This window comes from Panthera leo, chromosome A2 (genome assembly GCF_018350215.1).
Source record: "Panthera leo isolate Ple1 chromosome A2, P.leo_Ple1_pat1.1, whole genome shotgun sequence".
NCBI classification, from domain to species: Eukaryota; Metazoa; Chordata; class Mammalia; order Carnivora; family Felidae; genus Panthera; species Panthera leo.
Genome location: NC_056680.1, coordinates 71,397,588 through 71,413,090, shown reverse-complemented (window position 1 = coordinate 71,413,090; position 15,503 = coordinate 71,397,588). Strand labels below are relative to the sequence as shown.

Below are 15,503 nucleotides of genomic sequence, written 5' to 3'. Positions count from 1 at the left end.
CTTAAAATGTGTATATGGGCATGATGCAATACATGTATATATACACACAGGTACGCATATGCACAAGCAATGTATATATACACATACAAGCATGTAGTGTTCTGTGAATCCGATTGAACTTGACATCCAACAGTGTACAACTACTGTACGTCCAGTATGAAATGTCCTGCTTAATGGATGTCAAAGGAGTCAAAACCCAAACTTCTCAGGTCTCTGAAGCCTGAACACGATCCACCCTACTCCACCTTGAATCCCAACCCCTGACTCACTGATGGTGAATGATACCAACCACAGACAGACTGTTTAAAGGCTCACACAAATGTCTTTGGTGTATGTGTCTATTTTTTAAGGTACAAAATAATAATAATAATTATAATTATAATAATAAAAATAGCTATTTTGTGTGCTGTAGCAGTTCTTTTATAGCTCACATTAAGTGCAGCTCTTAACCCCCCCCACCCCCACCCACAGAAAATACTTGTTAAATAAGGGATTAGACAGGTCAAACACCATTGTAGTGCAAATAGTAAACGATAAAAAAAAAAACAACATTTACAAAATATAGAAATGTTTGGATCCAACAGATGGACAAACATATTCCTTTCAAGTATCTCTCCTTGAAGAAAATAAAAATTAATCAGGTTACTTCCAATACAAAAAAGTCTCTCTTTTTGTTCTCTCTCAGGTAAACAGTTTCAAACCTATTAGGTTGCATAGTTCTAAGATCATAAGCACCTTAACGAAATGTGACTTGGTATTCTTTGTTCCTTGATTTTTCTCTCTTCCCATTCTTGTTCTCAATTTTTTTTTTTTTAGGTTGGTTTTTGTTCTGTTTTGCTTTGTTGCAAAACTGGTGCAGAAAAGGAAGTGTACCACCTGCACACTATAGTTCTCCTACCGGTACGTGTGTGTGTGCATGGGCTGTGTGGAAACGCGTCTGTGTGTGTGTGTGTGTGTCTGTGTGTGTGTGTGTGTCTGTGGTGTGTGTGTCTGTGTGCGTGTGTGCACGGGCTGATATACACAGAGAGAGGGTCACACAGACATACCTTACAACCTGGGTAACTGGATGGGAAAGTGCCTGTAACTGGCTCTTTCAAACTCATGGCTTTCTAGATGCTATTTGGGTTGTGCTAGCCCACATTCCTGCAGACCAGACAAGTTGACTTCGAGGCTCACACTGAAGGGGGACTGAAAAGGAGGGGATGATACTCCCGTGTAAGCAACGGATGTCATCACTTTGATAGATACCGGAAGAAACGAAGGGCACGCCTTTCTCCCTTTCCCTCCCAACTCCCATCTTGTTCACTGCTTCATCTCTGAGCCCTGGCTAAGGAATTTTTCCACATCTTCCTTCATCTGTTTCAGGTTTTGTTTTTAGTTTATTTTTTTTAAATTTCTCTATATATATTTTTTCTCCTCGTTTAACTCCGAAACCTTAAACACTTCTTCCTGTTGCCACTGTCTTCTCTGGACAACTCTGGCTCCTGTCCCCCCTGGGCTGGGCGCTCTATGAGCACCCACACTCCTCCACTATCATGTTCTGAATGTCCTTTTTGATGATGTTCTGCCCATCATCATAGTACAGCATGGACATGGGTCTCAGCTTGGTGGGCACACAGCACGACTTGAGGTTGGCGAAGGGGCTGTGGCCCCGCATGCGGTAGTGGTTGATGACGGTCGAGTGAAAGGAGAGCGAGGACCCAGATGTGCCTGCTATGTGGCTCGGGCACTCACCCTCGCAGTAGTTGGCGTGATAGCCGGAGGGAGCGATGATCCAGTCATTCCAGCCAATGTCCTTGAAACTAACAAAGAACTGTTTCTTACAGCAGATGTTGACCTTGCCGTCACACTCCAAGCCCCGCCTCCGCCGCCGATGAGGGTGGTCTTCAGACTGGCGGGCCTGCAGCATGAGGAAAGGTCTGTGGGACTGCTCCTTGTCCTCGTCTGCCCCTGCCCCTCCGTCTCCTCCGTCCTTCTTCTTCCCTTCACCCTCCTCCTCCTTCTTCTTCTTCTTGCCCAGGAGCACCAGGCTGGCGCCCGTCTCGTGGCACTGCTCACAGGCAATCCGAACGTCCAGGGAGCTCTTGCCCTGGTCCAGCAACCGCTGGATGCTGCTGGAGACGGGGAAGATGTGCCACGTGCTCTTCCGGGCATCCACCACTTTTTCCGATATCAACACCTCGTTTCTCTCCTCCATCAAGCCCATTTCCTCTGCCTCCTCCCCTGTGTCCACGCCGCCCTGGGGTTGTTTCTGCAAGAGCTGGATGGTGACTTTGGTCCTGGTCCTGTTGGCCTTGGGGACTTTGAGGAAGAGCCAGACTTCTGCGCGTTCCACCACCGACAGGTCACTGCCTTCTTTGGAAATCTCAAAGTGCAGTGTTTTCCTGGCTGTGCCTGCAGACGAAACACAGCACAAGAGAGAGCAGGGACACTCGTTAGTTGCGATGTTGGTCACCAGTCACTAATTTCAGGCAGGCGTGGGGCCTCTGCCACAGGCCATCTCCAACAGGGGTCAGAGGATTGTGGCCCCCTGACTGTAAGAACACTTTTGACATTTTTAAATGGTTGAAGAAAAATAGGATTTTGGTGACATGGGAAAACTATATGAAATGGACGCTTCAGCGCCTGTGATAAGGTTTAACGGGGCCCCGGCTACACTCATTTCTTCATAGGCTGTCTGTGGCTGCTTTCGCACTAGGTCCCCGCCAGTCACAAGACAGACTGGCCCACAAAGCTTCAAATCTTTGCTCTCTGGCCCTTTCCAGAGAAAGTTTGTCAACTCTTGCCCTAGAAAGAAGAGAGCCCAGATCTCAGTCAGTGTCCAGAAGCCCGGGAGGTCTGTGTCTGTTCCCTAGCCGCTTAATCTCAGTTTCTTCTTCTATAAAATGGGAATGTCATAAAGACATTTGACCCCTTATGCCTCAGGTTTGGAAGGATCAAATGGGATCACACAGATGAAGGCACCCCGTGAGCTCTAGCAAGTCGTGGAAGCTGTGCTGTTCCCACATAAACACGCAAACACCACCCCCCCCCGACGGAAGTGCCCACAGAGCTAGACTCCTCCTCCCTCACCACAACCTGCTTCACTTGTCCATCATTTCTTTGCTGGGTCACCACGACAGTCTTTGCTTGCATCTGGCCTTTCAGCATAAAGCCAGGCCCCTCTCCCATCATTTCACCATTCAGCAGGTATAAAACAGGAGCCACCCGGGACTCTGGGCTCTGCCTCAACTCCGGCTCTCTCCCAGCGCCCCGTCCTCTGTGGCACAGCCACACAGTGTTTGAGGTCAGAAGCGTCCCATGCGCTCTCTCACCTCCAGGCAGGGTGCCCCTCATCTAGAATCCTCCAGCTCCCAACACGTCACCCTCAGTGGCTGCCCTTGATGAGGTTTTGGTTTGCAGATGAGACCACACCACTTCCCCGCCAGTCTAATTTAGGATGCCCCAGGTCTGAGATCCTATCCATCTTGTTCACGGTCATGGTCCAGCATTTACCAGGAAGTAGGCAATCGCCTGACTCCCTATTAACAAATGGAGGCATCTTCAGCCTTGAGTTATATTAGATTAGGAGATCCACCCCCTACTGCCGTGTGCCCCATTTTTGCCTCGTTCCCTTCTGAATGCAGCTTAATGAGCCCCAATTACAGCGACTGCTACTAACAGAGGGGCAACCCCCACAATGGCGAGGCAGTTGGATTCAGAGACCATTCAGTTCTTGCCTAGTTCACACTACTCTCTTCTCCTTCCATAAGCACCTGTATGTCTGTACATGTAACAACATTTACTGCAAGGAGCAGGTGTCCAGACTGGAATTCTCAGGTTGATGAAACACCTTCCCTCAGTTCCACTTTTACCCCTTGGTGGTATATGAAACGTGCCCTCTTTTCATGGCCGCCTCCTGCGTGTGCCTGCTTACAACAGTCTCATGCACACGCATCTCGCACACAAATCTGAGAACAATGTCAGGAGAAGTTCATCTTAGAACTCGCAACTCCCTAGGAGGGTCTCCCTGCCTGGATTTCTATAGCTAACGGAAATCCAGCCATACTTATCACTCTCAGCCCTGAGATGTTTACGGTACTATAAATTTTCGGCACTCGTTCAAGTTCTCTGCAGCAGAAGGCAGGCTTTTCTGTGCATTGCGCACTGTAGATTCTGTTCTTAATTTAACACACTCTGCACACTGCGATTCTGATAGTGGTAAATTCACTGAGGCCAGGGCCAGGAAAGGCTACATATGTATACAAAAGATTCTCCGGCATCTTGGTATAAAGTTGTAGGACCCTGGCCACATTGGTGGTGGTGGTGGTGCAGGGAGGGGGGGGGGTCCCTTTGCCTCCAGCCCTGGGTCCCTGGCAGGAGTTGAAATGAATAATAAAGCTAGGTTTATGATTAGATCACTAGAGCGGAGAGCAGTTAGAAGAAGGGGGGGACTGTCTTTTTTTAGGGGGCATGATTTCTTTTCAAAACGTGAATGCAGTAGCCCCTTTGCTACAAAGGTGGGTTTCTCTGTTGCTGTTTTTGTTTTGTTTTGTTTTGTTTTGTTTAAGAAAGGAAAAGAGAAGACTCTAGGAAGGAGAGCTTAATGATTTAAATTTAAAAAGACAAGCAGCTTCCGGAAGCCACCCAAGCCTCTAAGAGCCAGCCTGAAGGAGGGTGCAGGCTCCCTCCGGCGTGGGCACCTCCACCCTGCCCCGCAGAGAACAGTCACAAGCTACCTGATGTTCTCCCTTCTGCCTCGACGTAGGCCAGCATCTGAAACCTTAAACTGTGCAGGGTGCCACCCTAAAGACCGAGAGATAGTAGCTGCTAAATTAGAGAAGCCAGAGGGCACAAGGTTGTGTTTTGTTTTTCTAGGAAAGAGTGTGAAACTGGAGAATCTGACTCGTCCTCAGAATGGGAAAAGCTCTCTGGGTTTCAGGTAATTCGTTCCCACAGGCTCCGCTGGGCTTTCACCTGGGCTTGACAGGAGGGGCTGGGGTGAAGGCAGCCAGTGCTCGGTTATAGAGAGGGTCCAGATGGCAGTGCGGACCAGCACACATTGGACTTCCCATGAATAGAGTCCAGAGAAGTCCACGGATATGCTGGGGGTGGGGGTGGGGGCCAGGGTGGGCTCACTGGCCCACTGGATTGAAGCCGAGACAGCCTGTGCAAACTGCCTTCCTAGGGCCAGGGAGGCTAAGGTCACTGGCTTCCAGGAACAGCCTAGAGGAGAGCCCCTTAGTTCACAGGAGCAGGTTTCTAACGCAGGATATAGCCCCTCCCCTTCTTCACAGGCAGCTGTACTTGGAAGCAAATGATTTAGTGTTCCTGAGAGAGGATCATACAAAGAGAGTACTCATTAGAGGGGGCTCAATCTGTCAGGTGCTGTTATATTAGGATCAGAGAGGCATCATAAAATGACTTTCAACCTGGTCCTGGCTGATAATTAACTGCATGGCATCGCCTGCGTACTGTGGAGAGGCACAGCACTGATTTATGCATTGGTTTAATTATCTGAGCTGAAAGATTCTGTTCCCTGTATTTGCTTCCATTGCCTGCGTGCTGTATCTCTCCCCCATATTTCTGACATTTGGATTTTCCCCCTACTAATTGACATGCCTGTCGCCTCCTTCTCCTGGTGTCCATTTCTGGAACTGCTATTTGTATATTGCATGATATTTTATCAGGGAAAAAAAATAAAACAGATCCAATTTCATGAAAATGCTGTTGCCATAATGCTCAGGAGAACAGGGGGAAGAGAGAGATGCAAGTCTTCCTAATGTCTACCTTATATGCAGGTACATTTTAAAAGTTCTATTGTATTTGACTTATTAAGCAGTGCAATATTTTTTTTCTTTTACATTTAGCTTTCATTGCAGAAGGGGGTGGAGAGAATGAGACAGCTAGAAGCTGAGATGATTAATATTTATCAGGGCTGCAGGTTTCAGAAAGATATTACAACCCTCAAATTTCTTAGGTATGGAAAATATAACTAGTCACTTGATTATATTCCCTTTTATCTGTATTCTACCTAAGGGAGATTGTTATACCGCAGTGATGCTTTTAGGATGCTCCAATCTTCAAATCTCTATGCATAACAGTTTGAAAAAAATGGAAGGAGGTTGCCTGAGGCTGAGGTGTTTAGGATCAATTACTAATCAGTTTCAGGTTTGACTTAAATATCTCCTGCATCAAATCCTGAAATGGAAGACTTCCCACAATGCTTTGGGAGCAGGTACAGCATTAGCTTATACAGGTGCGCTCTGGGTTCCTGCATTATTACCTATCTAACTAGATATAGCTGGTGGCTTTGCTAACCTTTCATTACCTACTCTCTGATAATATTCTTTTCATCCTCTGTGCTATTTTTTCCCTCCCGAGGCTCGTGAGCAAGGCTTGTATCACAGCCTGCTCTGCCTGAGTAATTCACTAAGAAAGTCCCACGCAAACCCATGTGGGTGATAATATTTCATCACTTAAACCTCTATGAGCTCGGGGGACACATACCAAAGGGAGAGAGAAAGGTGCATAAAAATGAGTAGGAGGCTGAAAAATTGCACTTTACAGGGAAGACCTTTGAAATGTTGCCGGGGAAGGAGGGATTGGACTGAGGAAAGACCGGAAGCTAGAAGTGAGAACACCTGAAAGCACCTTTTCCTTTGCTTTCAGGATTTTTCAGATATTTTTAATAACTCAATCATGAAAGCAGGCCTGCCAAGGGTTAAGCAGCCAAGCCCCTTGTTGTTCTCTTCCCCCACACCGGGACTCAAAATTCTGCTCCCCCTCAAGCCCCACACCTCAGATCTGTGGGCGGATGAACATTTCTCATGAAATAAGCAATACACGCAATACACACACACACACACACACACACACGCACACTTCGCGTTTCGTTTGTATTCTGCTTTGTTCGCCTCACCAGGGTCCTGCCCAAAGTATGCTGCCCTTGTACCTATGGGTAATAATTATGTCTCTAATGTGAATGTGGAAAATCTTGTTTATAGATTTAAACTCGCCACGGGAGGCAGGGCAGGGGGAGGGGGGCTCCTTGTAAAATGCTGCTGTTACTTTAATTTCCCATTCTTCATCCAGGTTTCACTGTGCCTAGATATGGTATAGTCCCTGGTACCAGTATACAGAACTACCGGTTACAGCATATGTGTTCTCTAAAGCACTAACTTTGCATTTGAGCTGTTTTCAGGGGTCTCTGCAGATGGCAGAAAGTGGGGTCTTCAAGGTTATGCCTCCTTTAACCTGCCTCAGACGTCTTTTTGGTCATAAATTATCTGGATTGGATTTTTTTTTAGCCTTAATATTTTTATCTTAGGATGTGTTATTGAATTGCAAATGCTCGGCCACATTCCTGTGTCTCCCATTCAAATAGGGATGAAATAGAGAGAGAAAGGGGCTTAGGATCCTAGAAGAAGTAGAAAAAAAATTCTTAAGATTCAACCCACAGAAATTTCAGAGACCTCTTCCAAAGTTCCTGTGAACTTTTACACTTTGGGTTTTGGATCTAGGGACCAGTCAAGTATGAGGAATTCTGATCTACAGCTCATGCTCGAGTATAGTTTAGCAGAAGAGGGGCCAAGACAAATAATATGTTCTCACAAAAAGTGCCTGGGAAGGTATTACTCCCAGTTCTCCAAATACGAAAGCCGACTTTCTGCCCTCTGACAGCTCGCCGCCCCCACTCAGATCCACCTACGTCACAGGCCCAAAACCACTAGGCATCTTGCTTCTGGTCTTTCTGCCACCATCTCGCTGCACACTCTAACTTCGGAAACAAACGCATCCCCCAAAGCCGTACCCAATTTTTCACAAGGCAGTCACCAAACAGCCCTTTCCTCCCTGTTGGAAGTCACTTGTCATTTGTCCCTGGTGAAAAGCGTTGATAAGACAGGGAAACCAGGCAATGAAATGAGGGGAGCCGGAAGGCATTTTTGTAAAAGCCCAGGCAGCCAGCCGTCTTAGGGAGAGATGTGTGAGCAGATCAGTATTGCTGATGATTCATGGTCACATTTCTCCACGCTCTGCTTCTGAAATGTATCATTCCTCTGCCTTCCATAGAGCTCGGGAATGTTCACATGCATCACTAGAATTCTCATTTCTTTTCTTCTGTCTCATTTACTGTATCACAGGGAGTCATGTTTCTTCCATCCCATAAAATCCTAACTTTTTCTGGAGGACGAGAGGAAGCAGGGGGCAACTGACAAGCACCAAGATTTGGGTGCTGCAGAATGGGACTTCCAGGAGGTGAAATTGCGTTTCCCTAGATTAAATGGGAAGGAGCAAAAGTCTTTGGAATGCGCCCTCTTGTGGCCAATCATTGCCCATTATTGGGAGAAGAAAGCGTGTAACCCCTAACTAAAGGCACCCTTCAGTGACGGGTAATTCACAGGAAAGTTCATTAGACTGGCATGGAATGGTGGGAGTCAAGTCCACCTTGAGATGGCTTTCTTGGGCTGGGGGAAAACAGTCATCCAAGCAAGCCTTCTTAGGCCCCTGTTTGGGAAGTGTCTATTTCTAATTCAAATCTTCTGTAACTGGAATCCTCCAAGAAGGGAGATTTAAGGGTTACTTTCAACAACACCTGGGCTTAGTGAGCATTTTCCATTTCTTGGCGCTCCACTTGTCTTTCTTTCCCTCTCTGTTCTCCAACAAGTGCTATCAATGTCTAAGTTGATTACCGCCACCAGTATGTAAATCTGACAGCATATGGAGACTCAATGATAGGTTGCTATTGTACATTGACCAGATATTGTCACGGATCACAAGAAGATAAAATAAGATATAGGAGTCAAGAAGGCCACTGATCCCAGCTTCATTGACAATTATAGACAGAGTGGACTTGACTCTACCCATCCCTTCTTTTTTTCCTTTAAGGACTTAAGGTAAACACAGAGGATTCTGTGCCAGCCATCTAGAGAATGTAGTAATGATGAGCAATCTTGGATGACATGCATTAAAAAAATAATTTTTATTTGTTGGGATGAATGTCAGAGAGCCTGAGAGCAATTCCTCACCACTTAGTTAATAACAACTCGTATCAGCTTTACAAAGATGGGACTTTCCACCTGAGCTCAGTGGGACAAACTCAGTTCCAAGAGTTCTAGACGCTTGAGCTTTTTGTAGTTGCTCAGCTGCTGGGCCGCATCGCGGCCTCATTTAACCATCAAGAAGGGGGCCGAGGGCAAAAGTTAAGCAGGAATTCCCCCAGTCGAGGAATCTTAAGGTTGAAAGATACATCTGTGGGTATGCGTCAGTGTCACGGGCATTGGTGACACTAACTGACTGGGATTCGCTGCTACCCAATAGTTTATAAAGAAAAGCAAAATGAATACCCTTTGCTATTCTCCAAATTCTTACAGTTTGACATAGTTTGAATATGATTAAGGTTGAACTATTCCAAAAGCAACAAGACATTTTTGTATATTCAGATGATGAAGCTCTTTCCTGGTTAGCAAAATCAGCAACAACATACTCATATGGTACTCTGCTTGGAGAGCAGACGGTCCACATAGCAATCATTAATTCCGTGAAGTCATAGTAAACCAACTTAAAGTTGATGTGTGAAACTTCTCAGATGAGAAAAATAAGTTAAGTGTAATAAACCTTTTCTGGGACTCCAGCAGCTGACCCAAAGTCAAGTTGTAAACTCAACCAGGAGGAGTTTTCCATTACAAACCTTAAACTGGAGTCAACGTGTGAGTCAAATGAATCACCTTTTTAAAAAGTAACTCAATTTCTTTTAAACTAAACACGTAACAGAAAAGTTTAAAAAAAAAAAAAAAAAGCCGAGATTTCATATAAATAAGAAAAAGACCGGCACTGAGATGAAGGCCATAAGTAAGAAAGAATGCTAAAGGTCAAATTCTTTCACTGCAAAATCTCTCAGTGCCAAAAGAGTGGTTTGCTAGACAAGTCAGCTAAGTCAGATGCTGTTGCCAGCATCAGGTGTATATTAAAAGTGGTCAAAGTCATAGGTATACTTAGTCATCCGATGCGGGTAAAGCCAATTGAGTAAGGCTTGCAATTAAAGCCATCATGTGTGGTAATTGGTATATAAAAACCTAGACAGGGTCCCTTTGTGTCAGCACTGGGAGCAGACCTCTAGACCACTGGAATCCATCCCCCCCCCCACCCCCCAACACTGGACTCCATGTCAGTAAGCACTTTCTTTCCTACCTTGCCATCAGGAAAGGTTGAGGAAAAACTGAGTGTGCAACTTGAAAACTCCAACCTGACTTTTTTTTTTCCTCAATAAGCTTCAACAGATAAAGTCATCATTATCATGCCCTTCGGGGGCTGCATTGAGAAAGAGCTTTGAGAAAGAAAGACCTTCTTTGAAAAGAAGCTTCTGGTGAGAGAGACAGAGAGAGAGAGAGAGAGACAGAGAGAGAGAGACAGAGAGAGAGACTGTCCTGCGGGGAAAGTTGCAGGACGTCAGGGCTTCTCCTACGAGGGGAGCCAGGAAGCCAGCAGGCTATCTATCTGCTCCCCCAAAAGGATGCCCAGGTCTGGCAGGGTTTTCTTGAAAACAGAACATCTGAGTCAACAGGTTTTCAGGATTGGAAATTCTGAGTGTTGCCTTAATTGTTTATATGGCTGCGGCAAACTTTTAAACAGTAATGCTGGGAGTCCCTGCACATACTTTACTGGCCATATGCTCTACCAAACAAAACAATGGCATTCCTTTCAAATGGATTTGGCAAGGGAAACAATTCTTTAGCCTGGCATTACCATGAAAGTAACACGGTATGAACACATCTGTGTGCCTGGGCGTGCAGGGGCGTGTAGGCAGGCAAAGGGTCTGTGTCACATAACTGTAAAAATAACCCAATAACCTGGCTCCAGGTCTGTGGCCGCCCTTCTGACAGGTATTTTCTATCCAGCAACAGGTTAGCGTGGTCCAGAGCCAAGGATTAGAATCTATCAAAGTTCTTCCTCTTAAGGATTGAGTGAGAGCTCAGTGTAGTATCTGAGAGCACTCTGTCAAGGTTGCGTTCCTTGCCAGAGAGCTCTTTTAGTAACTTTGCAGGGAACAAAACTCTTTTTTGTTGGTGGTGGTGCTGTTGTTGCTCAGAGAGCAAAAGTCAGTGTTCCAAAAGTGGCCGCGGGTTCAATGTCAACTGTCCCCCCAAAGTCCCTCCTCGCTGCCTAGAATGTGATGCCCGTGCTCTTCCAAGGCAGAGTTTTTTCTAAAGGCAAAACTGACTGTCACCAATGAATATGCCCTGCTTCCCTGGTGTGGCCCCTGACTGGACTTTTAAAGGGAAGGTTTGTCTTAAGACAATGACTCCATCCATGCCAGGCCACCCCGACCCGCGCTCCGCGCCCCCACCCCCACCCCCATTAAAAACTTTGGATGGGGTCCGGAAGCCTCCCGGGCTCCCCCCACCCCCAGCACCCGAAAACGCCCGGGCTTTCATCCGGCTGCCCGGATCTGGTTTCACAGGCAGGGCGAGCGAGCCTCCCGCAGCCCGGCTCCCGGCCCCACGCTGGCCCTCGGAGCTCGCTCCGGGCTCACCGGCGAGTTCAGCAAGTGTGAGCTCGCCGCCTCTCCAGCCAGGGCTCAGCCTCGAATTCCGCGTCCGCGGAGAAGTCCTCCCCCCCCCCCCCACCCCCCGCCACCCGCCAGCCACCCCCCGCCTCCCCTCCGGCCCCGGCGCCACCGGCGCCCGGCACCTCACCTCCTCCCCGGGGCAGAGCGCGCGGCCGGAGGCGCAAGTTCGGCCCCCGGACCGCCGCGGAGAGACGCAGCCCCCCCCCCGCCCCCCCCACCCCCCAGGCCGGCACCGACCTGACTCCGCGAACGTGATGATCTCCGAGGTCTGCTCCATGAGTTCATTCATTTCTGCCCTCCTGCCGATGTCATCCTCTATCTCCACGTACCCGTTCTCCCCCACTTTGCCCACATGGAGCTTCCTGATCGCGTTCAGAAGCGCCGCCTTGGGCACCGGCTGGGTGACTTCGGGTCTCTTCTTCAAGTGCAGCATGTTTAAAATGTGTTTCTTGACGGCCTCCACCATCTCCGGCTGAGAGTTGGGTACATCCTTTGGCAGGGTGGCCAGCGCGCAGGACGGGCAGTCGGGGGCTGCGCTGGGCCCCTCGGATCCCGGGGTGGGGGAACTCCTCACTATAATCCAGCAACTCGCCAACAGAAATCCTCGCAGCCAAAGCAAGGGCATCCTGGCAGCAAAAGTTGTTGTGATTGCCTTTTTAAAAGGCCCTGCTTTTCCTACCCCCACTCACGCACAGGTTTGGGTTTGGTTTTTTTTTCCCCCTTTCTTTCTTTCGTTCTTTCTTTCTTTTCTTTTCTTTTCTTTTTTTCTTTCTTTTTTTCCCCCTCCTCCTCTTCAGCAAATTCTCTGGAACAAGAACAAAAAGTTTTCTGTGAAGTTTTGTTTGCAGGTTCCCTCTCTGAATGCAGTCAGTGCGGTAGGTTTGTGGCTCTCAGGGAGGAGAGTTCTGACTGTCTCCGAGTAAGAGAGAAGGAGGGAGGGAGGGAGGGAGGGAGGGAGGGAGAGAGGGAGGGAGGGAGAGACAGGGTGGGGGGGGGAGACAGACAGAGACAGAGAGAGGATGGGAGGGAGAGAGACAGGGAGAGAGGGAGAGAGAGGAGAGAAGGGGGGAGAGGGAGAGAGAGGGAGGGAGAGAGAGGGAGGGAGAGAGAGGGAGAGGGAAAAGAGGGGGAGAGAGAGGGAGAGGGAGAGAGAGAGGGAGAGAGAGAGGGAGAGAGAGAACGATTGGTCCTAAGTGAGTGCGTGAATGGGCGAGGGAGGGAGTTGCTCTGTGAGTAGAGGCTGTGATTAGGAAGGGGAGGGACAGCCCGGTTTCTGACAGGCTGCTCTATTCACTGCTCCCTCACACACACCTCTCTTCAGATATCACCATTCTCGGGAGTTCTACTTCCCTTCTGAAAGAAATCCTTCCAATTTTGTTCTACTTCCCCCTTTTATTTTTTCTTTCTCTGCCCAGTCCCCTTGCTTCACCCAGTTCCTCTTTTGGACGGGAAAGAAAACCCGCTGGAAGGCACTGTCCCAATCTCCAGGGGTGACTGGGTTGAAACACTGTGCCCCCAGGGCCCTCCAGCCCACCTGGCCTCTGCTCCAGGGGACCCACCGCCCGGCCCATAAGGCGGGGCCGCCGAGGATCCCGGGAGGTGGGTGGACAGGTACCTGGAGGTCGGGAAGAGGGGCAGGCTGGTCACCGGGGGCCAGTGGATCGTCCTGGCTGGAGGGAGTCCCAGAGGTGGCCGGTCTCCCATTCATTCATATTTAAATGTTCAGGGTCCTCGGCTCGGGTAGGGGATCTGAGGGGGGCGGGGAGAACTTCTGTCTGGGGTCACCTAACACCCTCTACTTTTCCCAACCGCAAAGTGCAGCCGCGCACTGAAGGATCCACAGGCAAGTCAACCTGCTCGGTCACCTGAAACTCCTCTCCCTCTCCTCGGCCGCCGCCCCCTTCTGCCCTGCGCGCCCGCACTCACAAATTACAGCCTACCTCCAGCCCCGACTTTACAGATAAAAGTGCAGAGTTCATTTGGCCTTTTCCCACATTATTCCCTACAAACAGTGGGCTCCTATGACTCGGATAACTGGTCCTCTGGGAAAAGAATCTCTGAAATATACTGGCAAATGATTTTCTCCGCCATGTGGGAGTTTTTCAGCCATCCCCCTACCCTGTCCTGGACCAGCCTGCTCATGGACTGGCCCCTTGACGGCTTCTTTTTCCCTCAAAGGAAAGGCACAGATGAAATCATCATGGATTTCAGCGTTCACAGAAAAAGAAAAATGTGAATTTTTAAACAATGCCTCTCTGAGTTTTTTTTATTCTCCCCCCCTTTTTTTTTCATTTTCTGTCTTATTGCTTTTATCATGCAGAAGTATCTTTAAGAGGTCCATCTGTTAAAGCTTTCCTTCTCTCTCGGTTTCTTTCCCACACATAAGCCCTCAGTTTCTGTAGATACAGTCAGCTTATATCTGACACCTAGTGTGTTCAGAGCATCATAGTTAAGCAATGTGCTTTGGGTGGAAAAAGTTAAGAAATACCATTACTACAAGCCTAGGATCTGAGGGCCAGGGGAGGAGGGTGAATAAATTGTGACATTAAGTTAAAATTACAGTTTGCATAGATAACAATGCTTTTCTGAATCGGACACACTGTCCCCCTTTTCCAAAACAATTACTTGCAAGACTTTCTCTGTTCCACGCCATCTATCACCTTTGGGATTTCTCCTCCAGGAACATCGATTACTCTGCTCTTCTTAAGATTTTTGTCAACATTTCCTAAAGAGCCTAATTTTTTTTTTTTTTTTTTTTAAGCAGGGAATGGTGAAAGAGAATGGGGAGGGGGGCATTTATTTGCCTTATGATCTGTTAATAAAACATCTTTGAAATACAAAACTTAACATACTCTACCTCGTTGGCGTCATATATACAGCACCCAAAGAATTTTGTAGTCCAATTAAGTTTTACAAGAGAGTCTGAAATAAACCTAAAAGTTTAATGACTCCAAACAACTCAGGAGTCCTACTAGTAGCATTTAGATAAGGGCAAGTTATCAATATTTGGATTCCCTCTGCATGTCGAGTATGTGTGTGTTCCCTGAATTTACTGTTTGTGAATGTAACTCTTAAAAACAGCTTTCCCTGTGGCATATGTACTTGTATATAAGTGCTGAATGGGCTGTATAAACACACAATCTCTCTGCATGCTCTACTATTAAAAGCTGTATTATTAACCTGCCTGAATAATATAAAAAGGTACCAAATTACAACGTGCATTGGAAGTGCAGTAAGTCAACTCCTTGTAACCTTCCTGACTATGAATGTGTCAACAGCTCCTAAGTAAGAGTTAAAAAAGCATTACCTTTCCGGTCCTCTGTCTTTCACCGGCAGACTCCTGTATCATGTGGAAAGAGCTGTGTGAGGAGTTCCTCTTCATGGTATTGGCACTCTCAAGTTTTATACTGTGCTACTCATTTGCACACTCACACATTGGTACCACTCAAACAGAGGAGGGCTGGGGCTTTGTTTGGGATTGGTTAGAATCAGCATGACATCAGCAGATGACTGGTTTTTCCACTGTGAGACATATTTCATAATTCATTATCTGATGGAAAGCCTTTCTTGGCTGCTGGGACACAACTTGGTGATCACTGAGCCAGTCAAACCTCTGACTGACTAGACTACCTTTTAGAAAAACACTGGAACTGAACAGCTATATCTCACTGAGTGTCCAACTTCCAACTTTTACTACTCGAGCACACACTTCTCATTATATTCAGGCTCGGGTTTTATGTCTTCACATAAAACATCTGTTACTTCATGAAGTTGCCTCTATTTACAAAGTCTTTGATTGTTTCTTACAGGGAAGAAAATCTGCAGTGCTCTTTAGAATGATTCTGATTTTACTTATGAAAGTAAGATACTTCATTGAGGAAAAAAAAGGGAAAATATGTATACCTATATGATGATGTCCCCCCCCGACTTCCACTATTATTTTACATCTTGACAT

The 15,503-nt window shown here is 47.3% G+C and overlaps 1 protein-coding gene across 1 annotated transcript; it reads right to left on the bottom strand.

The window, feature by feature from the left end:
* Positions 1 to 497: 497 nt before the first annotated feature.
* INHBA (inhibin subunit beta A) lies at positions 498 to 12,452 on the bottom strand. Its single transcript, XM_042914481.1, has 2 exons — positions 11,786 to 12,452; positions 498 to 2,394 (listed from the first exon to the last, which is right to left on the bottom strand). Exons 1-2 carry the CDS (start codon positions 12,171 to 12,173, stop codon positions 1,508 to 1,510), a joined length of 1,275 nt encoding a protein of 424 aa, XP_042770415.1. The 5' UTR covers positions 12,174 to 12,452; the 3' UTR covers positions 498 to 1,507.
* Positions 12,453 to 15,503: the final 3,051 nt, after the last annotated feature.